The sequence below is a fragment of the Nycticebus coucang genome, chromosome 12 (assembly GCF_027406575.1).
Source record: "Nycticebus coucang isolate mNycCou1 chromosome 12, mNycCou1.pri, whole genome shotgun sequence".
Lineage (NCBI taxonomy): Eukaryota > Metazoa > Chordata > Mammalia > Primates > Lorisidae > Nycticebus > Nycticebus coucang.
The window spans coordinates 95,576,243-95,602,749 of record NC_069791.1 but is presented as its reverse complement, the minus strand read 5'-3'; the positions used below and the strand labels follow the sequence as shown (position 1 = coordinate 95,602,749).

The window sequence follows — 26,507 nt, the reverse complement described above, 5'->3', positions numbered from 1 at the left end:
ACTCCTCAGTTCAAGCTATCCACCTGCCTTGGCCTTCCAGAGTGCCAGGATTACAGGTGTGAGCCACCGCATCCGGCCTTTCTGTAGCTTTTAAAGCAATGGAAGAAGCTGAAAGAAACATGCCCCTTATAAAAAGCTGAAGACACAGTTTCAGAAATATTCTTTATGATTCTCAAAAAGACTGTATTACAAACAACAGTTTTGATAAATTAAGATTCCTACATGATAATGCTTGCCATTTTTTTGCAAAAACTATACACAACCTCAAACAATTAAAAGCCACCTCCCAGACTCCCTAAACTAAGCTCATGAACAAAGTCCTCTGCCCGGTGGTGCTGTACCCTCTCTGCAGCCACGTCAGAGGGTGGTTCTTGGCAGCCAGGGCTCCCCTCCCCCACACTCTGTCACCGAGTTCCTGATGTCAGCTTGCAAGCGTCTCTCACCTGTGCCCTTACTGCATCCTCTATTCTACTATTTTCCCTCAGGCTCAAAACCTCCATCTAACACTGAGCCAGACCTCTGTGATGGCTGGGATCCGAGCCAAGCCCCCTCTTCCACTCCTCCATGGACGCGGCCACTGTGATGCTTTTCACGTGCAAACCTGGGGCTCCTGCTCTCACTGCAGAGTCTCGCTCCCTACCTGGAGGAGCACAGCCCTTTGTCACTAATTCTTCTCTGTTAGGCTCCAGCAGTTTTTAATCCCCCAGCCCCATCCTACACTCTGCTCTACGTCTTGCTGCTCTGCCCAGAATGCTCCTTCCCCTCCTCATCACCCTGTGCACATCCTTGCCAAGTCCACTCCCAGCCCACAGCCCTCCTCGGTGCGCTCACTGAGCGTGGGGCTCACTGCTGTGGCTGCGCTGACTACAATGACTACTCTCCTGCTCAGTTAGGTGTCCTGACCCTATTACCTGGTGCCTTCCTGGTGCGGCCTGGGACATGCTCATCTGGCAAATAGGGATTTAATAAAGGTTCATAGAATCAATGAGAAACACTAAAGTCATTTATTTCATCCAAAACACCTGCCATTTTATGGCAGCATTTTACATTTCTGTTCAAGAGAGCCGGCCTGTGGCTCTTCAGGCAGGCACTCTCCAAGAAGCTGAGAGTAACACCCACCTGTGGGATTGCTCCCAGGAGCTCCTCCACACTACTGTAGCCATATGTCTTGGGTTGCAGTGTTTCTCCAACATACTTGGTATAGGCCATGGAAAATTCATGAAGGAAAATCTGCTGGTAGTGGTAAGTATGAAGCAAAGACCGCACATTCTTTGCAAACAAATACAGGCTTGTGAGCTTCACACATTCTTCTGACTCATCATTAGTGAAAACCTGGACCAAAGCGAAAAAGTAGTATTAGCAACTTCATGAGAGAAGAACTCCATGCACCTCAGAAATGCAGGCTTCCAGCTGAGGATAAAAAGGCCCAAAGCTGATCTGAAAATGGGTAATAACCTGAGGAACCTGAGTCATTCAAGGATATGCTCTAAGATAGTGGTTCTCAACCTTCCTAATTCCACGACCCTTTAATGCAGTTCCTCATGTTGTGGTGACCCCAACCATAAAATTATTTTCGTTGCTACTTCATAACTGTAATTTTGCTACTGTTATGAATCATAACGTAAAATCTGAATGCAGGATGTAACAAAGGGGTCAAGACCTAAAGGTTGAGAACTGCTGCTCTAAGAGAAGGCTACAGCCTTCAGCAAACAAGTGTGAGTAGGGAATGAAACTGGGAAACCCATGTCTCAAACAAAAGGGGCAAACCCTGGTAGACAGAGCTGCATACACAGTGCAGATAGAGGAATTCCTTTCTTTCTTTCTTTTTTTTTTGAGACAGAATCTTACTTTGTTGCCCTCAGTAGAGTGCCATGGTGTCACAGCTCACAGCAACCTCAAACTCTTGGGCTTAAGTGATTCTCTGGCCTCAGCCTCCCAAACAGCTAGGACTCCCCACAGACACACCCCACAATGCCTGGCTACCTTTTTAAGAGACGGGGTCTTACTCTGGGTCAGGCTGGTCTCAAACTCATAAGCTCAGGCAATCTACCTGCCTTGGCCTTCCAGAGTGCTAGAATTACAGGCATGAGCTACCATGCCTGGCTGTCGATGGAGGACTTTAACCCTCATCTTCTAAACTGATTTTACAAGAAACACTGATGCTAGACAATACTTAGCATTCTTTAAAAATAGCTAGAATTGCTTTTATTTAAGGGACTACATTAGGTTTTCAATAGTAAAGTTACTTTGGCTTCATAAAAGTATTAAGCTTCCCCTGCCCCTGAACCTTTTGTTGTGGCCTAGAATTTTTTGTTTGTTTGTTTTGAGACAGAGTCTCACTTTGTCACCCTGATAGAGGGCCATGGTATCACAGCTCACAGCAACCTCAAACTCTTGGGCTCAAGCAATTCTCCTGCCTCAGCCTCCCAAGTAGCTGGGGCTAAAGGTGCCCACCACAATGCCCAGCTATTTTTAGAGACAAAGTCTTACTTGACTCCAGCTGGTCTTAAACTCCTGAACTCAAACAATCTGCCTGCCTGGGCCTCCCAGAGTGCTAGGATTACAGCCACCATGCCTGGCCTTAATTTAATTTTTTGAGACAGAGTCTCACTCTATTGCCCAGGCTAGAGTGCAGTGGCATCATAGCAACTTCAAATTCTTAGGCCGAAGTGATCCTTCTGCCTCAGCTTCCCAAGTAGCTGGGACTGTAGGAAACCACCATAGCACACAGCTAATTTTTTGTAGAGACAGGGTCTCACTCTTGCTCAGGCTGGTCTCGAACTCCTGAGCTCAAGGGATTCTCCCACTTTGGCCTCCCACAGCACTAGGATTACAGGTGTGAGCTACCTCACTTCTCCCCTAGAATGTATTTTTTGTTCTGTAAAGTTGGAGTTATCTGCTCTTTGAGAGTTAGTTAAAACTCAATTATTTTATTTTTTTTTTTTTAGGTATAATTTCCATTTTATTTTTCCCCAAAGGATAGTTTTTCTTCAGTCCTTAAGGACTCAAGTCCTTACCTGGGCTTTGGTGGAGGTCATGGGACAGCACCCACAAACAAATGCGAGTAGGGTATGAACCTGGGAAACCTGTGTCTCAAGCAGAAGGGGCAAACCCTGGTGGAGAGAGCTGCATAGACAGTGCAGACAGAGGTCTAAACTGTGTATGCAGCTCTTAGGTCTAAATCAGGGTGGAGGTCCTTGCAGGCTTCCTGAGAATGGTTCCTGTCTATCTTGCTGTGAATAGCACAGCTCACACAGTAATGTAGCTTCACACAGAGCTTGGGAAGCACAAAGGTATCGAAGACACTCGCTTCAGAAATACCCCTGACAGCTGCGGCCTCCACAGGTTCCCAACGACGAACTTCTTTATAGCTCTGTCTTTGGGCACGCATGGGCGCAGATCATGCAGTGAATATACTGCACACGGCCACAGCCCTTTTTGGCACGACCACTGTTTCTTCTTTTGTTCGTCATCATGGAAGCCAGGACACAAGATAAAACTCAGTTGTTAACCCATTTGGTCCTGGTGCCTCCTTTTTTAGTGGCAAATTTCAATGATCCCATCACACCTTATTCAGAAAGATACAATAGCAGCAAAATGGAGCCAGTGCCCTCATTCGGAGGACTCCCTTCCCTGCCCTGTGCCCTAGTTTACTCATCTATAACATGACCAGTTTGGCTTAGAGATTTCTAGGACTCTCTGCAGCTTTACACACTCTAATCTGGACCAATAGGTAATCCTGAAACACCCACTTTTCAATATGATGGTTCTAAAGACCCCATAACATGCGTACCTCAACTAAGTATGGCAGACTTTTTAGAAGTTCAGTCAAGGTCATGAATCCATATTCACAGGGGTTGAGAGGAGTACTGTGGGTGGTTTCGTAATGTCTCTTGAGCTCATCAACAGAAAGATAAGAAGCTCCTTCCCAAGACATCAACAAGACCAGTAACTGGGCAGTGAGAGATCGCAGAGACTTGCGATTGATCAGCTGAATCTGTTTCCCAGATTCTATATCAGCAACCTGAGGAAAATGAGAATTCAAACCTTTCAGAACACAAGCGACACACGCTGGGTCATACCCAACTCAGCTAATTTCATTTTGGTTAATGAGACTAACTGATGAAAAATCTCTCATTTTTTCTCTTACACTGAAATAAAGTGACTGAGTTTGTTTTTAGCTTCTTTGGGACACCAGACCAATACTTTAGAAGGGAGTGGAGCAGAAATTGTTCTGTCCCTCTCTGCTAGTCCATAACAAAAAACTTCCATGAAAACCATCCCCTCTCTTAGTGCAATAATGGGGGGAAAACTGCTATTGTTCTCTGTGATACTTCATTCATTCTTCCACTTCCCGCTCTGAGAGGGAAGTAGAGCATCCAGCTGACATTCACTGGCCCAAGCTCATGGTCTCAGGATTGCTGTGCTCTAAGGAGGGGTGTGGGTGGGGAAGTGAGACCATGGGCGACACTGACATGGCAAGCCCATTCTGACTACAAGGCCAGCTCCATTTTTCTAGTTTTTACTACTGACCAAAAGCTAGTATTTTTATTTCTAACTAAAACATGTCTACTCCTTAATTACTTCAGATTTTCAAAGCAATAAAGGATTTAAGTGATTAAGCACATCAGGACACAAGTTACCATTGGGGGACCGAGCAACATGTAAATAAGTGTGTGGTGACAGAGACCAGCAGCCCCTGGGTGGGGGAGTCTACTCAGCCTCTCCTGGTGCTGACACAGTGCACATGCTGCTTAGGCAACAGCAGTCAACCAATGCTCACCACTACAGCCTTACTGCCCCTTGACCCGGTTTCCTGCCTAGTGTAAAGGCTGAGAACTCTTTGGGGCTTTGGATAGTCAGAGGCAAAAGAGGTAGGTGGCATATGAAGAGCCACCTCAAGACTAAGGCATCTCCACCTGGTTCTCACGTGGGCCTGGAGCCAAGGCAAGAGAGCAGTTGGCCAACTCCCGCCCCACTTATCAGATTTCCTCCTCTACAGTGGGAGTTTGATCAAGCAACAGATATAAGTCTGAGGAAGTCCAAGTCTTGGACACCCAGATGACTACTATTATTGTAGCCTTTTTGACTGCTATTGTTGCAGCCTTTTAAGGAAACAAACAACAAAAGCCTGCTCCTCTGATGCTTCTTAAGATGGTCTCTTTGATTCTCCATCCCGGCGATGCACTAACACCATGCCCATGCTCAGAGTACACTCAGACTAATATCAGATTCTCAGAGGTAGGGTTTGAGAAGCTACCCAGGAGAGCCTAGGGGGCCACTGGGAGGCACACAGGAGTCTCTCATTCCTCCCTACTTTTGCTGCCCATGCCCAGCTTCCCAGCCACCTGCCCTCATTCATCAAAGCCTCTGACCACATCTTAAGAGTCTCCCTGTCCACTTAGCCTACTGCTTTCATCATCCTGGGCAAATAGGCATCCAAGAACCTGTCCTACACCAGGGCCTCTGAGTTCCTCATCTGTCATCTTCAGTGACATCCTCTTCTATTAAATGCCACTGCAGACACCCATCCCCAAGGTCATAGCCCACTTCCTAAACCAATGATTCAAACCCGCCATGTGGAAAAGAAAGCAGAGGGTGAAAGGAGATCCTTCACTGCGCCACCACCTCCCACTGCTCCTTTCCCCACTCCCCTCTTTTATCACCTCCTGGCGCTGACATTCTTGTCAATACTGTAAATCCTCTGTCCCTCTGCTTTTCCCATGCACTCATCTGACAAACTTCCACCCTGAACCCAACACCACCAGCATCCTGGGACTTACACCTAAACTGCTCAACCGTGGCACTGAGCCCAGGGCACTCTCAGGATCCTACTGGCTTCCAGGTCAAGCCACTCTCCCACTCACTGCAACAACAGCAGACCTTTTCCATACTCCACAGTCTTAAGTCCTTTCTTTTCCTCTATGCAGCTGATTGTACCTTCCACTTGATGAAAAAATAGCTTGTGGAAAGTAACTCCCTTCTCTGCAAAACCACCCTTGCTTCACCCACCCTGCCAGCGCCTCCTGTCCCCAATGTTAATATAAGAGCTATGCTCCCTTCCTCTGAATGCTGGTCCCGCAACTCCTGCGTCCTCAGGACGAGCACCCCTTGGGCCTCTCTCACTCAGTATATTCATCTTTCTCTTGAGCAGATCCTCCGCAGTGGCTCCCAGACATGCTTAAGTCTCTTGGACTCAGAGAAGCCAACCCACACTTGCTCCCTCTATCCACAGCCTCCAGCTGTGGCCTTGGCTCCTTCCTTCACAAGCAAACAGAAGGAGAAGCTGCCAGATGAGCTGGCACCATCTTCTTGCCTCTCCTCATTCCTCGGCCTACTCCAGCATTGCTTCTGTCCCCACGCCACAGTAATGTTGCCACTGCTCTGGCCAACAATACTGGTTAGCTCCACTTAGCTGAAGCCAAAGGTCAAGTTAGTCCCTGTCACCATGCCCTTAAAGTAGCAGGTGGCACTGCTGGCCACTCCTCTTCCTTGGCATGGGGATGTCCCACTCTCGCAGCCTGCTTCCTACTCTCTCAGCTTCTCCCGTCTCTTGTGAAGGTTCTTCCTCCTCCAACCAGCCAGTACCTAACAGATTCCTTCCAGACCCGTGACTAGGGGTGCCTCCACCTCAGGTTCCCCTCCCTGTTCTTCCTCCTGGTAGTAACTTTCCCTGGTCCCTTGGGAAACTGGCAGCTGCTCTGGGACTAGGAGGGTCACTTGAGTCCAGAGGAGGAAGCTGCCTTCTTGACCACAGCAACAAAGGCAATTCTGAGACTTTGCTTGTTCCTAAACCTACTCCTAAGTGGGTCAGAACCTGGAAAGGGGAAGGGATATGGTATGTGCTAAGAACTTCAGAGACAAAGATCTGTATAGAAGGACTCAACTTTAGGTGAGCAACACTGAGACTGACATACCTGAGAATAAATACCCTGGAACAAAAAGTCACCTCATCAGTTCAAAAAGGTATTACCGGCAAGGCCATAATAAGCACACAAAAGGAAGACTAAAAATCCACACTGCCAAACCAAGTCACCTCCTGTTACCTGGTAAGGTACTAATGACACACATAAGTTGGGAAGCCACAGCACACAGCATAAGGTGTAAACACGGAAATGCTAAAGCACATGCAAACTTCCCAATGAAGAAAAAAATATTATTTACCTTTACAACATGGCAGAGTTTCTGTGTTAAAGCTGAAACTGAACTGACATCATAGTCTTGGAGACGAAATGTGTAACCAAAAGTTTTAGCATATTCTGTGAGTAAATCTGTCATCATAAGGCAGTTATCTTTCTGGGACCGAAGGAGTTTAACAAACTGGGCGGCTAGAGCTTTGAACCGCTCTACCTCTGTCAAAGTAAGAATTTTTTCTTCTCCACATTCCAATACCTTGGAAAACACACAGGGAGGAGAAAAAGGAAAATGAACACACAGGGAGGAGAAAAAGGTTATGGCTGTTCATGGAATTAAATGGCATAAAACTGTATACGACAAGTAACAAAATAGCAGGTAGTATTGTTTAATGAGCACAGTTTCAGTTTTGAAGATGAAAGCATTCTGGAGATTAGTCACACGACAATGTGAATGTACTTAACACTTACTGAGCTATATACTTAAAAATGGCTAAGATGGTCAATTCTAGGCTGTTGTGTTATTTTACCACCATAAAAATTTTTAAGAAACACTTCAGGAGTCAAAAATAATATTAATGAAATAAATAACAGAAATATGGCTTAATAATAGCTTAACAGTTTATCACTGTCATCCCCTCACATACCATCCCCACTTTCAACACAAGAGATGTAAAAAGCATGAAGCTAATGTATAGAAATAAAACTCTTTAATCCTTTTTTCAACAATTACTCTAAAAAGTTTGAAGAGTAATTCTTTATTAAAGGAAAAAACATATATTAACTTAAAAACTACTGGGTCAACATCATAGCTTCTCTGATGAGAATATTTCAGAATTTCATCCTTTCTCATAACTCCCTATTTCCCAGGAAAATAGGTCCTAAAAATGAAAAAGAACGTTCCTACATATTGTTCAGATAAACATGTTAATAATTAGAATTTCTTCACTCACTTGTAAAATATCAGGTATGGCTTCAAAAAGTTCAAGTAGCTTGGTAAACCCATAGTACGCAAGTTTGCATTGCCGGCCAAAGTGGTGATGATAAGAGGGAATAAATTTATTAAAGGGCATCCGGAAATGCGGCTGGTGACGCAGCAAATCTACAACATCCTTGGAGAATTGTTTTGTCCTTTCTATTTCATCCTGGGTACGTTCTTTACAAGAAAGCAAAACAAAAACAACAAATGAACAAAAAAAACAAACATAAACCACGATCTTTTTCTACCCATTCATGTGTTTAACATCCACACTGTGGTAAGGCCTATTCAGAGTACACGAGAGATATCTTCTATGCCTTCCCAAAACACACAACCTAAAAAATCCATATACTCGTCCCTCTTTCAAATGATTCTCAAACATGTTCAAAGACAGACTACTGGGAGTTCATGATGCTCTTATGGTATACTACAAAATACATACATAAACATGTCATCTTGCAGGGTTGAAATCATTATCTAGCTACCATCCTATATGAACCCCACATATATGAACATAATATGCACATATCTCTGTACTTCAAAAAGTAATCTAGAAATTATTTCTATAAAATCGCAAATTTAAATATTCATATGCTTTCTGTTTATTCATTTGAACTTCAGTAAGAACTTGCTAGCAAAAAAAAGTATCAGGCTTCAAAAGCTGAACAGAAAGAGGAGAAAAAGCTTAAACGTAGATTATTGTTTCTATCAAAATGTAATATAATTTTAAATTAGAATGGGAAAAAGACTACCATTATTGACTTTAGCTCTGGAATCCTATGATTTCATGGACACCAGTGTTCTGTTGGGGCACAGTTTAAGAGCTACTGGTAATAGCAGGAATACCTGACAATACAGTCACCCTTCAGTGTTCACAGGGGATTGGTTCCAATACCCTCATGGACACAAAATCCTCACACACTCCAGTACTACAGTCCGCCCTACAGAACCCACAGATACGAAAAGTGGACACTTCTGTATATGAGACCCTCACATACCTCCAATACTATACTTTCCAACTACGTGTAAGTAGACCCACATTCTCCTAACCTATGTTATTTAATTGTTAAATTCATTGATTTATTGATTGATTTATTGATTTATTTGACATGGGTCTCACTCTATCACCCAAGCTAGAGTGCAATAGCGTGCTCATAGCTCACTGTAACCTCAAACTCCTTGGCTCAAAAAATCCTCTAATTTCAGCCTCCCAAAGAGCTAGGACTACAGGCATGTACCACCATGACTGTTTTTTAATTTTAATTTAATTTATAATTCTTTGTAGAGATGGGGCCTCCTTATTTGCCCAATGGCCTTGATATTGTCAAGGCTGGTCTTGAACTATTGGCTCAAGCAATTTGCCTGCCTTGGCCTCCCAAAGTGCTGGGAAACCTCGCTTGGCCTAGATTTATTTTTAACTATCCTATTTCCCAGATCTCAACTGGAACCACTGAAATTTGAAGGACAAAATGAAACATTCATCTGAGGTTCAGCACCTGTAGCTCAAGTGGCTTAGGTGCCAGCCACATACACTAGAGCTGATAGGTTCGAATCCAACCTGGGCCCGCCAAACAACAATGACAACTACAAACAAAAAATAGCCAGGCGTTGTGGTGGGCGCCTGTAGTCCCAGCTACTTGGGAGACTAAGGCAAGAGTTTTGCTTAAGCCCAGGAGTTTGAAGTTGCTGTGAGCTGTGATGCCACAGCACTCTACCGAGGGCGACAGCTTGAGGCTCTGTCTCAAAAAAACAAAAAACAAAAAAACAAAACAAAACAAAAAAACATTCATCTGGGTTTCAGTCCCTTCTCAAGTGTGCATAGTAAAGCAGCTCAGAGTTAAAGAGACAAGCAATGGGCATGATAACAGATTTCCAATCGGGTAACTATGGCTTAAATATCCACTGAAAGGCTGAAGGAAGCATTTTAGAAAAGTAGTTATGACCTTTTTATCCCTTACAGTGATTCCTAAAAACTAGTATGCTTTTCTTCTTGACGAACGGCTTTGTCTGCCCTGAAGAACGTAGGGCAGGTACTGTGTACCAGGGTAGTAGTTTTCAAACTGTGCTTTTCCTGGAAGCTTCAGGAACCATAGAGAGGGAAGTAAAAGTGTAATCCCTTTACCATTTCATTTGAAATAACTACTGAGATAGACAACATCCTTCCAGTGAATAAAAGTTGCATACCTCTTTTGGGGATACAAATCACCATTTCATTATCTTGTTGGGACAAGCAGATGGTTGTGTCTGGAATCTCTGATATGATGTCAGTCAACTCACAAACACCATATTCAGTGACATCCCAGTCTTTTGAGAAACACCTAGGTTTTAACAATGGAAATGGGTAAAGAATGAGCAATAATGTTGCTAAAACAAATATACATTTTCTATTGATTAAAAGAAATGTTAGAGAAGTATTTAAAATTTTGGAGAACAGTGTTTTAAAATATTTCCTCGTTTTTATTCTTCTCATCAACTCACCAATGATAAGCCTGCGAGAATTCTCTCACAATGACCTGCTTACTGGCCTGGGATTTGAGAAGTTTCAGTAAATCCTGAGTAAAGCGCTTCACCTGGGCCCTGTGGGTAAGGGTCAGCAAACGTTTGGAGCCCATTCCAAGAATCTGCAAACCAAACACTTTGATTATTTATATGTATAAAAGCTTAGCAGATACTGACTTTCCAGCTGCTGGCTTGCTCTCTCTTCTGTTACTGGCCTCAAAGAATATGTATGATATGTGCAATATGAAACACATGTAAATCAACAAAATGATTTACAGTCAAAGTAGAAACTGCTCAACTTTCTGGGCCTGTTATCTCCTGCTTATCTTCTCCTAGATAGTTGTAGGTATAAAAGTGAAAAGCATATTAACGGTCTGTTACAACTAAATTTGTCTCTAAAAGACAACCACAGGTTTGTAAGCCACAAGTGAGACACTTTTATAAATAAATAACTCTATGAGTTAACAGGCAAAGCCATATAGGATTGAATGCTATACTCTAATGCAGTAATTAGTCTCCAACTCCTTTATAAGAAACATTAAGCCTGGGCGGCGCCTGTGGCTCAGTCGGTGGGGCGCCAGCCCCATATACCGAGGGTGGCGGGTTCAAACCCGGTCCTGGCCAAACTGCAACCAAAAATTAGCCGGGCGTTGTGGCGGGTGCCTGTAGTCCCAGCTACTTGGGAGGCTGAGGCAGAAGAATCGCTTAAACCCAGGAGCTGGAGGTTGCTGTGAGCTGTGTGAGGCCATGGCACTCTACTGAGGGCAATAAAATGAGACTCTGTCTCTACAGAAAAAAAAAAAAGAAAGAAACATTAAGCCTTTGACTTTCTCATAGGCTCCAATATACAATTATGCAGATATTCACAGCAGCTCCCAGGTAATCAACAATTCTGGACAGTGCTGCATTACAAGGAAGAAGGCCAGTCTACATGAGAGGCAAAACACTTCTCAGTTCTCTTAAGAAGCTCCTTTAAGTTGTAAACTTGTAGCTTTCCAAAAAACTGAGAAGCTACCTTGTGTGTGTTTCCTGCACTTTGAAGAAAACTTTTACAAGCTGTTTTATTCAGAACTGATTTCTTAGGAATTAGGTTACCACCTATTGCTGTTTCTTTGGCTGGAGCAGCCAAAGCCATAGAAGAACATTCCCATCTCTAAACAAATAATCCCCCAGCATTTCTTACCTGTAATACATGAGGCACTGCTTCTAATAATTCAATCAGCTTGGAATATCCGTAGTCTGATACTCGGCACTGCTTTGCGAAATGATGATGATAGGAAGGGATGAAATGACTAATTGGTATGACACACGATGGTTGGCTCTTCAGTAAGTCGATCACTTCTCTACTGAACTGGATCAGCTGGGGGTTACCTACAGGACTTTTAGAACGCAGAAGCCAAGGGTCTACAAAAAAAAAGAGCATGAATAAGACATAAAGTATGACTTCACCAGCTGGAAGGAAGGAAACCAATCTTGCAGTCCTAGTTTGAGTTCAATCATGGACAAGCAGCAAAACCAAATACAGTAGCCGCTTTACTTCTCACTTTCTGTGCTTAGCTCCTATATAATGAGCTAGTTAGTCCAACTTATTTGTGGGGTGGCAAATGCTTTCCCATGAATTCTTGAAGTTAAGTAGCTGGAGTAAAGCACAGTTCACTACTGTGTTACTTACAGTGTAAGTGAAAATACACAGGGAGTTTCTAGTTTAGAAACTGGTTATATTTCAATAACTTGGACATACCAAAGAAACAAGGTTATAAATGATCATCAGGCAGGTAGCCCAAAAGACCACAATTACTCCTAGTGTAGATGAAAATGTTACCTAGAAAACCATGGAAAGCAATAATGTTCTAAGACTAACATGACAAACTGGTAAGAAACAGGTTTTTGCACTATCTTGAATGCTCACACCTAAAAAAATGTTTTAATAAAAAAAGTGTAAATAATCAGATAGAAACCTTTACAGAAAGGTAGAAGAGGTTTATGGGCTCACAGCACAGGAGTGAGGAGGGAGCAGCATAATCTGCAGGCCCCTGAAGAGCCTAACACTGAGGGGAAAGAAAGGGGGAGGAAGCGGGGCTCGGTAAAAAACTTAGGTATAAATGTTTCTCTCAGAGCCACCTGACTCAAGAGTTCCCTGGTTATCTTTACCTTCTTTCCTGTAAGGTAAGGGGAGGTGGGAAGAGAAAGGGAGAAAGAGTTAGGTACCAAAGAAAAAGAAGTGTGTATAATATGTACAAAGGCAATAATTTATAGCATTGTTTATGGGTAGCAGCTTTAGACATTTACAACTCAGGGGATACTTACCCAAACCTAGGTCCAAATTCCCTGATCCTTTACATTTAAAGTTAAATTTATTTTCACATTTATCAAAGTCAGAAATGCTAACCAAACTAATTCCAAAGGTAAATCTGCTTTAAGAGATACTTCCTTTGGAGATGTCAAAGCACTTTTAAAAGGCCAGTCAACTGACAACCCAAAAGCTCCACAAAATGAGGTAGCTAAAGAGATTTGCAAATGTGAAACTTGGGTTTCAAAGTTTTTAAATAATTCATGCTGGTATTTTCAAATCAATGTAGTTCTGCTAAGCACAGTGCTATGTGCCTGCAGACCCAGCTGCTCAGGAAGCTGAGGCAGGAGAATCACTTGAGCCTAGGAAGTTCCAGACCAGATGGGGTAATATAGTGAGACCCCATTTTAAAACAAAAGCCAAAACAAACCTAAATAAAAAGTCTAGTCCTGCCAACCCCTCAGAATTTTAGAGAGTTTTTAGAAGATCAAAGGAGATACCCATGGTGCTTCCACACTTGACAAATAGTACTGCTGTCTAAAAAAGCCAACAGCATCCTCCAATCTGACAGAGGGCTGAATATCTGACACCAACCTGTGTTGGGAGGTGGGGGCTTGTTGTGAATCCATTTGACAACTTTGATGCCATTCTGAGCAGTGGCAATGTTTACACCCGGAACGCAGGTGATGAAGTGCTCTAAGGGAACACCCCCTTGGTTTTCCTGTACTACTTCTAGATCACCAAACTCTGCGGCATAACATTCTGGAAAGCTGAAGTAGGAAAACAAACAAAAAGTCCAAATTAAAATAACAGAAAAGCAAAGCCCTTCACTAAATAAAAGGCTTTAAATTAATAAATCAATTAATAATTTCTGTTTAAGTGCCCACAATCTGGGTTTGAATGGGAGACAATTTAAGATGGGAGGCAATCACTGTGGTACTGGCCTCTCTGATGCATTGCAGTATTTTACCAGGCAGTATCCAGAAGGGGTGGGGGGTTAAAAATAGACACTGCCTTCTGAGTCAGTCATTCTTCTGCTTTAACCTGTCAGAGACATTAAAGCCCCTCCATCCAGGGTTGGCCTTTGTATTAAGTCTACCATCATGGCCCATGGAGTGGTTAAATGGACTTTTCAAGAATACGCTTCTCTCTCATCTAGAAATTTACAAGTATTTGAGGCTGAGTATAGTCTCTTAGCATTTATGAAGTTTTCTGCCACAGCACTTATATGTCTTCCCCGTGAAGACACTGTCCTGTTCATGTTTGTTTCTAAAATTTAGCACAAACACATTTGTTTTTGTTAAAATATTGACTGAATGGATCCCATTTCAGATATACGGTCACATGTTGCTTAATGATGGGAGTATGTTCTAAGATACGCATCACTGGGCGGTTTTGTCACTGTGCTAATGTCCCAGAATATACTTACACAAACCTAGATGGTACCCAATACACACGCAGGCTATCTAAGATGGTCTATTGCTCCTGGGCTCCAAACCTGTGCAGCATGTTACTGTGCTGTACATGCAGGCAACTGTAACAGTGTTATTAGTTTACCTAAAATCACTTAAATATAGAAAAGGTCCAGAAAAAGAAACAGGGAATTATAATCTTATGGGGCCACTGTCCTATATGTGGTGTATTGTTGGCCAAAATGTCATTATGCAGGGCGTGACTGTACTTTGACTGAAGGCTAAAAAATGTCAAGATAAAGTACCCTACAATACTTATTGGAGAGGTGTGTGCAAAGAGAACAGGAGGACTAAGGCATTCAATCAATAACGGCTTTGGTATGGTCACCTTAACAAAGGCACAGTGCCCTCGTGGGTCTGGAGAAGACTATGAACCTGAGGTGCAAACGTCTTCAAACAAAGAATCACAAAAGGAATCTTGTAAGAGTCTGGATCAAATTCATGCTCACTGAAGAAAAGAGAACAAAACAGTCAACTGACAACACCCAGAGGTCTCAAATGTTCACAAGGTAATTCTAACAGATGTTTCTTTCTAAAAGAAGCGGGGTGGCATACCTGAAATCCTTACTGGAGCAATGCTGTCTGCAGACAGGCTCGTGATATTCTATCTCTTCAAATATAATTGGGCTGCAATTCGTGGAGGAGCCGTCATGAGACTGGGAAGACCCCAGGGGGCTTTGGCGGGCCTGACTGCTGGGTAAGAGACACACCAGCCGTCCATTTCCTTGTTCACGGATTGCGACAGTGTCTGTTAATTTATATAGATCTGACACATTCAACTTGTGCCCAAACCTAAAGGCAAGAGACGAGTGATACTGACTTAGAACGTTTTCCTTTGATCACACAGGAACACCTATCCTGTTTACATCAGGAACTATGACCAAGAATGGTTCCTGTGTCTCTTGACAAGTAAAACTAGAGTAATTCTACTATGAATTCATCTACTACCCAACTAGTGATGCCTGGTACTTTGAGTTATCTCTGGCTCGATGCCCATTATATTGATTCTACCATGTGGTACCTGCCCCCAACCACTGCCTAGCTTCCATAAGTAACCACACCCTATTTTCAAAGCTAGAGAGCTGATAGGCTCTCTCTCAATATGGCTCCCCTCACTTCCAATGCCCACTGTATTACCTTTCACCACCCCCTCTCCCGTCAGAAGTACAGACCCTATGCTACCCTCTCCCTATGCCTATGTCCTAGTGCATGGTCAACACATCCTCTAAGATGCCTGATTTGTCCCTTTCATACTTGGAGCTTAAAAGTCAAGTCTCTAGAAATGGGCAGATCTGAGCTCACACTCTGATTCAACTCTAACCTGTGTGACCCTAGTCAAGTGATACAACCCTCATTTTCCATCTATAAAGCAGGGTGATGGTGACAGGTTGCGTAGAGTTGATGTGAGGATTAAATGTGATTCAGTGTGGACAGAACTTGACTCACTGCTCGTCCCACTGCCTGTCCACTGATCTTTGCCCATGCCCTGCACACATGCACAGATCCCCTCTACCAAAACCAGTCCCTCGTGCTCTCCCCACATCATGCAGATCTGAGGTCTCCCTGTGCTCTGGCTCCTTGTCTTGTATGCTCTCAGCTGTCTCTCAGGAGCTGCTTCTGCTGTGTCACCACCCAATCTCTCTCCTTCCCCCTCGGCTTTCATCCACAGGACTCGGCAGTGACGCCTCTACCTCACTCCTCAGCCTCACACATCTCTCCTTAGGCCCCTGAGTTTGCCCATTCCTGACGTGCTCCCTCTCCACATATCTTCCTCCTAACACCCTTTCCACTGGGCTCTTGCCCTCTCTCCTGGCCCTAGTGATGTACCATTCAGGTCACCTCCCTCTGATCTATTTGCTTCGAAGTCTTTCACGATCACCTTTAAGCAAATGATTGCCGCACCCTCAGAACTGACTTCTCTCCTAAGGGAGCCTCCCAGTGTGCAGACCACTTAAATTCTCTACCCACTACTCCAACGGTCCCCTCAAACTTGTATGTCCAAAACCAAGATCAAAAACTCATTGTACCTCCTAATCATGCTTTATTTCCCTACTTCCAGTTTAACTATGTAACCATCCTCCTAGTCATCCAAGGTTCAAAATCAAATTGATCTACTTTTTACCTTGTTTGCTACATAAAACTAGTTAACCCATCCCTGTTTCACTTGACACTTGAAATCTCTGTGGCATGTAGTTCTTTCTGTCCCCACAGAATCTGCTCAGAAATAGGGCTGGGGCAAAACTTCCCTTCTTCGCCTCTTCCCACCCCTGTTGATGCCACCTCAGACACAACTGCCATCAAAGAGCCTTCCTGAAGACATGGCTCCCGTCACCACACCTTTTTCCTCTCTGCTCCCCCAGTACTATGGCAGCTCCTATAATCCATGGAGTAAAGGTCAAGCTCCTTGTTCTCCCTCTCCTCTATACCTGAAGGCATCTTCTCCTCCATGTTCCCTCTTTTCTTTTTTTTTTTTTTTTTGTAGAGACAGAGTCTCACTTTATCGCCCTCGGTAGAGTGCCGTGGACTCACACAGCTCACAGCAACCTCCAACTCCTGGGCTTAAGGCGATTCTCTTGCCTCAGCCTCCCAAGTAGCTGGGACTACAGGCGCCCGCCACAATACCCGGCTATTTTTTGGTTGCAGTTTGGCTGGGGCCGGGTTTGAACCCACCACCCTCGGCATATGGGGCCGGCGCCCTACCCGCTGAGCCACAGGCGCCGCCCTGTTCCCTCTTTTCAATGACAGTTGTCTTCACATCATGTAAACATCTGTGAGCATCTTCTCTTCCCTTCCAAACATAAACTCCTCAAGGACAAGGGCTCCAACTTGCCCAGCTCTGTATTTTCTGCAGTGCCCTAGTTTTTTGTTCCACTAATACTTACTGAGCATCTATTATGCTGTTCTAAGAATATAGTGTTAAGTCACAGCCAGTCTCTTTCCTTCTGGAGCTTTCAGTCTAGTCCTTAAAAATGTTCACTCAGTGAATACAAAGACTAATCAATTAGGAAGGGTAAAGTATAGCTGCAGGGACTGTTAAGTCTAAGTTTGCTAAAAATGAAAGTGGTTTTAAAATGTATATTAAAAGCTAGACATGGTGGCTCATGTCTGTAATCACAGGAGGTTGAGGCAGGGGGAATCTCTTGAGGTCAGGAGTTTGAGACCAGTCTGACCAAGAGTGAGGAACCCAGACCTCATTTCTGCTAAAAAATAGAAAAAAGTTAGCCAGTGACCTGAAGCACGTCTATAGTCCCAGCTACTCAGGAGGCTAAGGCAGGAGAGCTGCTTCAGCCCAGGAGTTTGAGGTTGCAGTGAGCTATGACAACATCACTACACTCTATCCAAGGCAAAAGAGTGAGACTCTTATCTCAAAAAAAAAAAAAAAAAAAAAGAAAGAAAAAGAAGTTTGTTAAATATGATTTTTTTTTTTTAAAGAGATTATACCACTGTACTTGCCTATGTTAGAGTGCAGAAGTGCAATCAAAGCTCACTGCAACCTTGAACTCTAGGGCTCAAGCACCTTCCCAAGTAACTGGAACTACAGGCATGTACCACTATACTTAACTAATCTTTCTATTTTTGTAGAGATGGGATTTTTCTATGTTGCCCAGGCTGATCTCGAATTCCTGGGCTCAAGTGATCCTACCACCTCAGTCTCCCAAAATGCCAGGATTACAAGTGTCACCCACCATGCCCAGCCTAAATCAAAACCTGAACACCAGTGTCTTTATCTCATTTCCTCTACCAGGCTGCTGGTTCCTCAAGAATCACTAAAATGGTTTTGTGCATATTAAGTCACCAATCAGTACTAAGTGAAAGAATGAAAAGTCCTGACTTACTTTCTTTCATAGATATCTGTAAATTTGAAAAGAGGCAGACAACAGGCAGGAGCATCCTGAAGAATAGACATTGTTTCTGCACTGTAAGACAAAAACTTAATTAGAGAACAAACCATTTCCTCTACATTACAGACTCCATCTTAGAAACCGAGTTCATAAAATTAGCACAGCACGAATGTGAAATAAATTTACCAGTTTCTGATATGTCAGAATTTATTTTCTAGAAAAATTTAAAGAAAGGATTTTAGGGACAAGCCAAGGAAAGAATATTAGGTCCCACATTAGGATTTATATCAGACTGAATCACTGGGCTTTCCACATCCATGGAGCAAAAAGACACTGCTAATCAAGAGCAAAAGAAAGAACAGGGTGACAAACTCTTGCCGTATTGCAGTTTGTAAGTTAGGTACGTGTGACTGAATTCCTGTAGCTGAGGATATACAATACCATGCAATGTAATCTCAAATACAGTTTAAAAAAACCAAAAGGCACCAAAAACCACTCAATGGGGAAAAAACCCACCAAACAAAAACAAAATGCCAACTGTTAATGGTCATTAGCTTTGAGCCACATCATTATAGACAGATATTTTTTCCCCTGCTCTTTTGTGTTTCTGAACTTTCCAAATCTTCTTTGGCTATTATTTTTATTCTAAGTATTATTGACATTCAAATTAGAGAAAATATCCTTTATCATCCCAAGAGATATCCAGTAGTGGCTCCTATTTTACTAGTTCCCTCTAAAACAGGGAGAGCCAAAGAAGAATCAAATCTCATTATGAATAAAATCATCACCAGATTCCTAAGACTGACATAGTCTCAATGTGGACTTATGAGGCTGGGTGTCTTCTTTGACATTAAAGATATATCTGCAAGGTGAGAGCTTGAAGCTTTGTTGGTCTAGCTAACTAACCTTTATAGACAAATCCACTTGCTACTAAGATCTGAAGTAATACTTTTCAGGCTTATAAACTTTTATTATAGAGGTCTATTATTTTTAGATCTATTCTGAACATGTGGCGCATTATTTCATTCACCAGTGCCTGTTAAGTTTAAGCTGTACTTCACCTTTGAGTAATGCCTTGAACAAAAGTCAAATAGCTTACTCCTAACTCTATGAATCAAAAAGAAGTATTATTGCAGATATAATCATCATAACAGAATTGGAAATGTAATTGAGCCCACTTTTACTATTTCTAAAATTATTTCTGGGACAAATGTTATTTCCTGAAATAAATAGCTTGTTTCTTACCTCAGTAAAGAGAGTGATTTATTAGCAGCTCCTGTGGCAAGTGAAACCAGGATCTTCTTGCTGCCAATTTTGTATCTGTGAAGGCTATTCACTGCACCAATTGCTTCTTGTAAGTTTTCCATCTGAATAACAGCTTTGAGCTGATAATCTGTATGGGGGCTGAGCTCAACATTCTTTACCTACAATAGCAGAAAGGGAAAAAGAACGCTATGTCCACCCAGAACCTTGTCATCTTAAAACCGAAGGTGAATCAGTAAGAAAAACATTTGTGGACTTTAGTGCTTTGCACTTCTGCCGACTATTACGTAAGTGAGGATGGAGTGACCTTTAGAGATGGCACAGACACAGCTCTCTAAGGCAGATTCAGAGGCCAACACCTGGAAGGAGTCTTTGGGGTCTTCTCCAGACCATGCAAAACCCAGGGCATAGCCATTTTAAGAATACGTAAAAGGGGGCGGCGCCTGTGGCTCAGTCGGTGGGGCGCCGGCCCCATATACCGAGAGTGGCGGGTTCAAACCCGGCCCCGGCCAAACTGCAACCAAAAAATAGCCGGGCGTTGTGGCGGGCGCCTGTAGTCCCAGCTACTCGGGAGGCTGAGGCAAGAGAATCGCTTAAGCCCAGGAGTTGGAAGTTGCTGTGAGCTGTGTGAGGCCACGGCACTCTACCGAGGGCCATAAAGTGAGACTCTGTCTCTACAAAAAAAAAAAAAAAAAAAAAAAAGAATACGTAAAAGGTACATTTTTAGCAAACTGTACCTAAAAACTGAGTCAAATACAGTAAGACACAAAAACAGCCAACATTATTTCAGAATCCTGTTTGTGTAGTTCAGCAGGTAGAGCTCACTAAAATCAGTTCCCTTTTATTTACCCAACTGTCATTTAAATCCCTGTGTATGATGAGTGCTTCTCACTGCTAGGTTTCTTGCTCTATGGGGGTATCCTAAAAGCTATTATGTACCGCACCATCCCAAGGAAAACAGAGAAAAGGAAGGAGCGCAAACCTGTTCAGTCACACTTATATCCTGGCTGTGGTTATGTGTAGTAAGTTAGTTTTCTTGACTTGAAATTCCATCAAAGAGTAAAACAAAAGCAAGAACAAAAGGGAAAAGGTTACCTTGCCATGCCTAGAAAATGCTTCCTGCAAAAGCTGCTGTAGCTCCTTCCGGGATAATCTGTAGTCCACGTTGCTGACCTGGATGTCAGCACCATTTGCAAATGGGTCTGGGCAGTCAGCTCCACTGCTCGAATTTGCAATGTGGAAAGCAAGTGGGGAAGCTCTGTTTAAAAGGTTTGGAGACATACTCCTGCTTAAAACACACATTTGAGATTATTTTTAAAAATCCGTTCTTTGTATTCAGGTTTTATCATTTAGGCTGTTTGCAACTCTATATAGAAACAGCTTTCTCACAAAACCACCAAACCATTTTGTTTTCAAATGTGTTTTTAATCTTAAACATACACTAATTTCTAGACTGTCAAAAGTGCTATTGATCCCTTATTAGCATCCAATGAATTTATTCAAGTTTTCTTTCATTGGGTTATTAAAAGCTAAATGCAAAAATTACAGGCAGCCTTGATAAATTAACTTCTGCGTTGGGCATTTATTCTTAGGAAATTAGCCTATGACACCAACTTAAGTCATTTAACCTCTCCTGTGGCTCTAAAAAAGTTAGATATTCTTGTTCACATACTGCAGTCCTTCTGCATATAAGGAAAACTTTAATGTGAATTTTTAGATACCATTTTACAAGTCCACAGGCACTGTCTACAGTGATTCTTTACCAACTCAGCAGAATGAATGCAACGCAAAAAGGAGCTTGTTGGAATGTAATATGCCTTATGGCTCCTTTTATCTCCTAGGCCTGAAGAATTACTTTGTGTGAGTTTAGAAAGCCTAGGTAAGGGCCAGGTGCCCTGGCTCACACCTGTAATCCTAGCATTCTGGGAGGCCAAGGTGGGTAGATTGCCTGAGCTTATGAGTTCAAGACCAGCCTGAGCCAGAGTAAGACCTGAGGTCACAGGTTCGAGATCAGCCTGAGTGATTGCAAGACCCCGTCTCAAAAAAATAGCCAGGTATTGTGGTGGGTGCCTGCAGTCCCAGCTACTTGGTAGGCTGAGGCAAGAGAATCACATAAGCCCAAGAGTTTGAGGTTGCTGTGATCTGTGACACCATGGCACTCTACTGAGGGCAATAAAATGAGACTCTAGCTCAAAAAATAAATAAATAAATAAAAATTAAGACTAGACAGTGAATGCCTAGTTTGGGCTTTTTTCACAGTAAGATGAAAACAAGGACATGTGAACATGCTTCCATCACTGGCCAGGACCTCCAGGTCAGGCTTCCCTCTCTGACCTCTGCTTACCAAGATTACCATGTGGAAAAGAGAGACATGGCGAGAAGCACTGCCTCTATGTGTTAGCTACGGCTACTGGAGGAAAAGGGATTGGTGGAACAGGGATGGAAGACTTATCTTTTATTTGTGCATTTATGTGTTGCTTGAAATGTACCATATTTCATAACCCCTCCCACTGGTGTAACCATTCCCAAGGGATGGGAAGCTGGACTTACCTAGAAGACCAGGACTGAGAGGTGAGCAGAGGACCAACTTGCCTTGATGCAATCAATTTGCTGAAAGCAGATGGGTAACTCACTTGGAATACAGTCTCCTCTTTATCTTTTTTCTCTACAGGAGAACTTGTAACACTTCGGGTACTGAGGTTCTCTTTTCTAACAGAGGGGAAGATTGAAGGGAAAAGGTTATGTTTTCATCACATTAAAGAAGCGACTGTGAGAAAGAGGAATTCAACGTACTTCTGACTGGTTTTGTAAACTGACTCTGCTATCCCGGAGCTTTTAGATGCCGGCACTGTAGCACTTGATGTACCGGGAGGATGTGCCACCAGCCTCACATGACCTTGCTGGGGCTCACTGTTTCTATGGCCAGTTTTTGACTCCATGCGGCACAGCTCCTTAAAAGATACAAGTGCAGCAGGCTTTAAAATTTAATCACCCAAGATGTGTTAGATCCTGTACTAAAAACAACTGACTTTCAGCATGATCAAAAACAGAAATAATAAAAGGACGCACCAAACGCACAAAATACAGACACAAAGAAACCGAACCTACCATAAACTTCAGAAAGCAGGAGGTATTAAAATTACCTGTAAACTTTTAATATTTGTGTGTTTTGTAGCAGATCCAGCATTTGCCTGTGACCCTTTTCCAGGCGTGGCTTTGGCACTGGAAGATTGTTCACTTGCATCTTTCATGAGGCACAATTTTGAATTCTTCAGTTTTTTGGGAGACTTCACTTTATCAGCAACTGTAATTGAACTCTTTGTTTCACAGAGTTCTCTATGTTTTGGAGTGAATGACACAATGATCCTATTACCAAAGACATCTTCATTTTCCATTCGCTTCTGAGCCCGCTCTGCACTGTCCTGGTTTATGAAGCGGAGAATGGCACTGCAGCCTGTGATACTCAGCACTTTCCCACCACAGTTATCGGACAGGCGTCTGAGCCGATTGCTGATGCTCTTGCCATCTTTATTTGCTGGTAGGTTATAAACATAGAGCAGAGTGTGGCACTGCTAATACAGAGGGAAAAAGTATTACATCAGGTTAACTCAAGGGCATACATAAATTTCCAATTAAGAAGAACAGTAAGTTACCTCTACACTTTAGCTAACAGCCTAGGACGGGAGGAGAGGGGAGTGAGATTTAGATGGCACAAGGAAAACTAGTGCTGAATGTTGTTTTAAAGAAGATGCTAAGCACAGGAGTCTGCACATTATATGATTCCACTTCTATAAAACATCCAGAAAAGATAAATCTGAAGACAAATGTCCAGAGAAATACTAGTAGCTGCCTGGGGGTGGCAATGGGAATTAACTATCAAGTGGCATAAGGGATTTTACTGCAGTGATGAAAATATTCCAAAACTGGTTGTACAGGTCAATAAATTTACTAAAATTCATTGAATTGTACACTTAAAAGAGGCAAATTGTGTGCTGTGCAAATCATCCCAATAAAACTGTTCTTTAAAAGTCTATTTTATTTATTTATTAGAGCTGTTGATCTACCTACAAAGTTAGAGCCCTTTCAGCTACCATAGCAGGTTGCCAACAGTCAGCCTGGAAGTCCTATGTGGCAGTTGGTATTCATAACCCTTCCAGATTAACTGACACTTATGTATCAAGAAGCAGAATCATCTCTTAACCTATTCTCAAACTTTAAATGGGTAAGAAGCCTGGCTCGCTGGTGTGGAGCCAACCATGCAGTTTTATCTCGTAAAGCAAATGATGACATGTCTTGAGAATGAAAAGAACGAGAATCATTGAAGTACCAAGTGAAAACTTGGTATTATTATAGAAAGGATTAAATTCAAAATCCATAAAGAAGTGACTAAAAATGAGCAAGGATACGAATAACTTACACAGAAACATTAAGAGTCAACAGGAACAATAATATTAAAGGATATTTTGTACCCTATGATTAATAAAAATGCCAATTATAAGCAGATATCATTTTTCATTTATCAGAATGGCAAATACTTAAAACATTCTCATTTATTGTTGAGAAGAGCATAAATTAGTATCTTCCAGGAGAACTTGGATCTTGCTAGTAAAATTCTGACCCAGAACTTTCACACACTGGAACTTACCCCATAGAATATTAGCCTAGGAGCCCAAAGACGACATGGGTTCCTTTGCTGAATTTGTAAAAAACTGGATAAAAATTAAAATAAAGTATTTGTAAAAACTGGATAAAAATATCTAGTAATAGCTAGACTGGTTATGTAAGTTAAAAACCAGCTACCTAGGTATTTTTCAAACAAATACTCTGGCCAGGCTTGGTGGCTCACATCTGTAATCCTAGCACTCCAAGAGTTGGCCAAAGCAGGTGGATTGCTTGAGCTCAAGAGTTTGAGACCACCCTGAGCATAACAAGACCTTGTCTCTACTAAAAAAGAAAAACAGCCAGGTGTTGTGGCAGGTGCCTGTAGTCTCAGCTACTCAGGAGGCTGAGGCAAGAGGATCTCTTGAGCCAAAGAGTTTAAGGTTGCTGTGAGCTATGACACCATGGCACTCTACCCAGGGTGACAGGGTGAGACTTGGTCTCAAAAAAAAAAAAGAAAAAAGACAAATGAACATTCTGTTGGTTTTTAAAATGTGGTAGATTTATATTTATATTGATATGAAAAGATATACAAGCTATGACATTAAGTTAAAAAAAAAAAAAAAAAGAAAAAGAGGGCGGCGCCTGTGGCTTAGTGGGTAAGGCGCCGGCCCCATATACCAAGGGTGGTGGGTTCAAATCCGGCCCTGGCCAAACTGCAACCAAAAAATAGCCGGGCATTGTGGCGGGCGCCTGTAGTCCCAGCTACTCGGGAGGCTGAGGCAAGAGAACCGCTTAAGCCCAGGAGTTGGAGGTTGCTGTGAGCTGTGTGAGGCCACAGCACTCTACCGAGGGCCATAAAGTGAGACTCTGTCTCTACAAAAAAAAAAATCCCAATGTAAAAAAAAAAAAAAGAAAAAGAAAGCCACAAAACACTATATATCTAACACTCATAGTGTAATAAAAAAATTATTACATTTTTAAAATCTGGAGAATGATATCAAACTGTTAACAGTGGTTGTCTGTGGAGGGGAGGGTTGGAGGGTTTTCACTTTCCACATTTGATTTGTGTGTGTGTGTGTCTTTTTTTTTTCTTTTGCCCAGGCTAGACTACAGTGGCATCAGCCTACCTGACAGCAACTTCAAACTGTTGGGCTTAAGTGATCTTCTTGCCTCAGCTTCCCAAGTAGCTGGGACTACAGGTGTCTACCACAACACCCGGCTAACTCTTTTTATTTTTAGTAGAGAAAGGGTCTCGCTCTTGCTCAGGCTAGTCTCAAACTCCTGAGCTCAAGGAATCCTCCCACCTCAGCCTCCCAGAGTGCTAGGATTACCGTCATCAGCCACTACACCCAGGCCACTTTCCACATTTCTAAATATTATTGTTCATTTATTTTTATAAAGAACATATTACTTTTCTTTTCCTTTTTTTAACATATTACTTTTCTAATCAGAGGGTTTCTTTTTATTTGAGGAGAGCTCACCACTCATCAACAAAATCTATACCTGGGACTCAAAACTTAGGCAGTACTAATACACGTTTAATTTATTAAAATTAAAAGGACAGACTAAAAAACATAAAAAGAAATGTATCTTAAATTATCCGTCTGGTGGATGAGGGAAAAACAAATGGCAAGAGTGAATGTCTTGAATAATCAGGTTTTTGATTTTTTTTAAATCATAAGGTATAAGTAACTCTAAAGTGGGCAAGTTCTCTAAAATACTACCTTTAACTTAAAACTGTCCAAGTTAGAAAAGTGTGAAACAGAAGCAGAAAGAATTGCTGACAAGCTGCTTACTTCTAAGAGCTGTTTCTTCCTCCCTTAAATAAGGACACTACATGAGATCATTTCTAAGGTCCTGGGAAACTCCAACATTATTATATGTTAAAACTGCATTTAATGTATAGGATTGTCCACTTTCCTAGATCATCCACACAATCACTCCTCTCCATTACTACTATTTAAGAGTTACACACATAATCTCCAAATAGGTTAAACATAGCTCAACACCACAGTAAACGTTCCCATCATAACTCAAGTCTACCAGAAACCTTCTTCCCTCTAGAGATGGGCTCTCACTCGCCTCCCAAGTGGCTTAAATAGGCCACCTGAAAGAAAAGGTGTAGCAACAACCACTGCTCCTAATTGTGTCCATGCACCACCGAATGCACTACAGAAAGCACAGCCTCAGAAGCCTGCTGGCCTTCAAGGATTAAATGCCAAAAAACTGCACGATTATTCTGTTTACTTGATCACAATTACTCTCGTTTACTCTGTCAACACTACAAGCATGTGTAAACCCTCACCATATTCTCTACCCATGATAGAAAGCAAAACAAATAGTGACTCTCACGCTATAACTTCCTTCCACTTGCCACAAAACACTAACTTTGGAGACAATGACCAGTGGCTGTTGGTAAGGTAAATC

The 26,507-nt window shown here is 42.4% G+C and overlaps 1 protein-coding gene across 11 annotated transcripts in view; it reads right to left on the bottom strand.

Annotated features, from left to right (window-relative positions):
* Nucleotides 1-26,507, bottom strand: part of MARF1 (meiosis regulator and mRNA stability factor 1) — a 45,911-nt gene that overhangs the window by 7,000 nt on the left and 12,404 nt on the right. For 5 of the 11 annotated variants that reach the window (XM_053556368.1, XM_053556369.1, XM_053556376.1 and 2 more), the window contains exons 8-23: nucleotides 22,622-23,050; nucleotides 22,272-22,429; nucleotides 22,029-22,187; nucleotides 20,574-20,766; nucleotides 19,461-19,639; nucleotides 18,210-18,290; nucleotides 14,929-15,165; nucleotides 14,702-14,821; nucleotides 13,496-13,671; nucleotides 11,795-12,015; nucleotides 10,591-10,733; nucleotides 10,297-10,430; nucleotides 8,087-8,289; nucleotides 7,165-7,392; nucleotides 3,794-4,024; nucleotides 1,120-1,332 (exon numbers count right to left, since the gene is read on the bottom strand). In XM_053556368.1, coding sequence (XP_053412343.1) covers nucleotides 1,120-1,332; nucleotides 3,794-4,024; nucleotides 7,165-7,392; nucleotides 8,087-8,289; nucleotides 10,297-10,430; nucleotides 10,591-10,733; nucleotides 11,795-12,015; nucleotides 13,496-13,671; nucleotides 14,702-14,821; nucleotides 14,929-15,165; nucleotides 18,210-18,290; nucleotides 19,461-19,639; nucleotides 20,574-20,766; nucleotides 22,029-22,187; nucleotides 22,272-22,429; nucleotides 22,622-23,050 — 3,105 coding nt within the window. The remainder of the gene's footprint in view (nucleotides 1-1,119; nucleotides 1,333-3,793; nucleotides 4,025-7,164; nucleotides 7,393-8,086; nucleotides 8,290-10,296; nucleotides 10,431-10,590; nucleotides 10,734-11,794; nucleotides 12,016-13,495; nucleotides 13,672-14,701; nucleotides 14,822-14,928; nucleotides 15,166-18,209; nucleotides 18,291-19,460; nucleotides 19,640-20,573; nucleotides 20,767-22,028; nucleotides 22,188-22,271; nucleotides 22,430-22,621; nucleotides 23,051-26,507) is intronic. The other 6 variants (XM_053556372.1, XM_053556371.1, XM_053556370.1 and 3 more) reach the window with 5 other exon arrangements.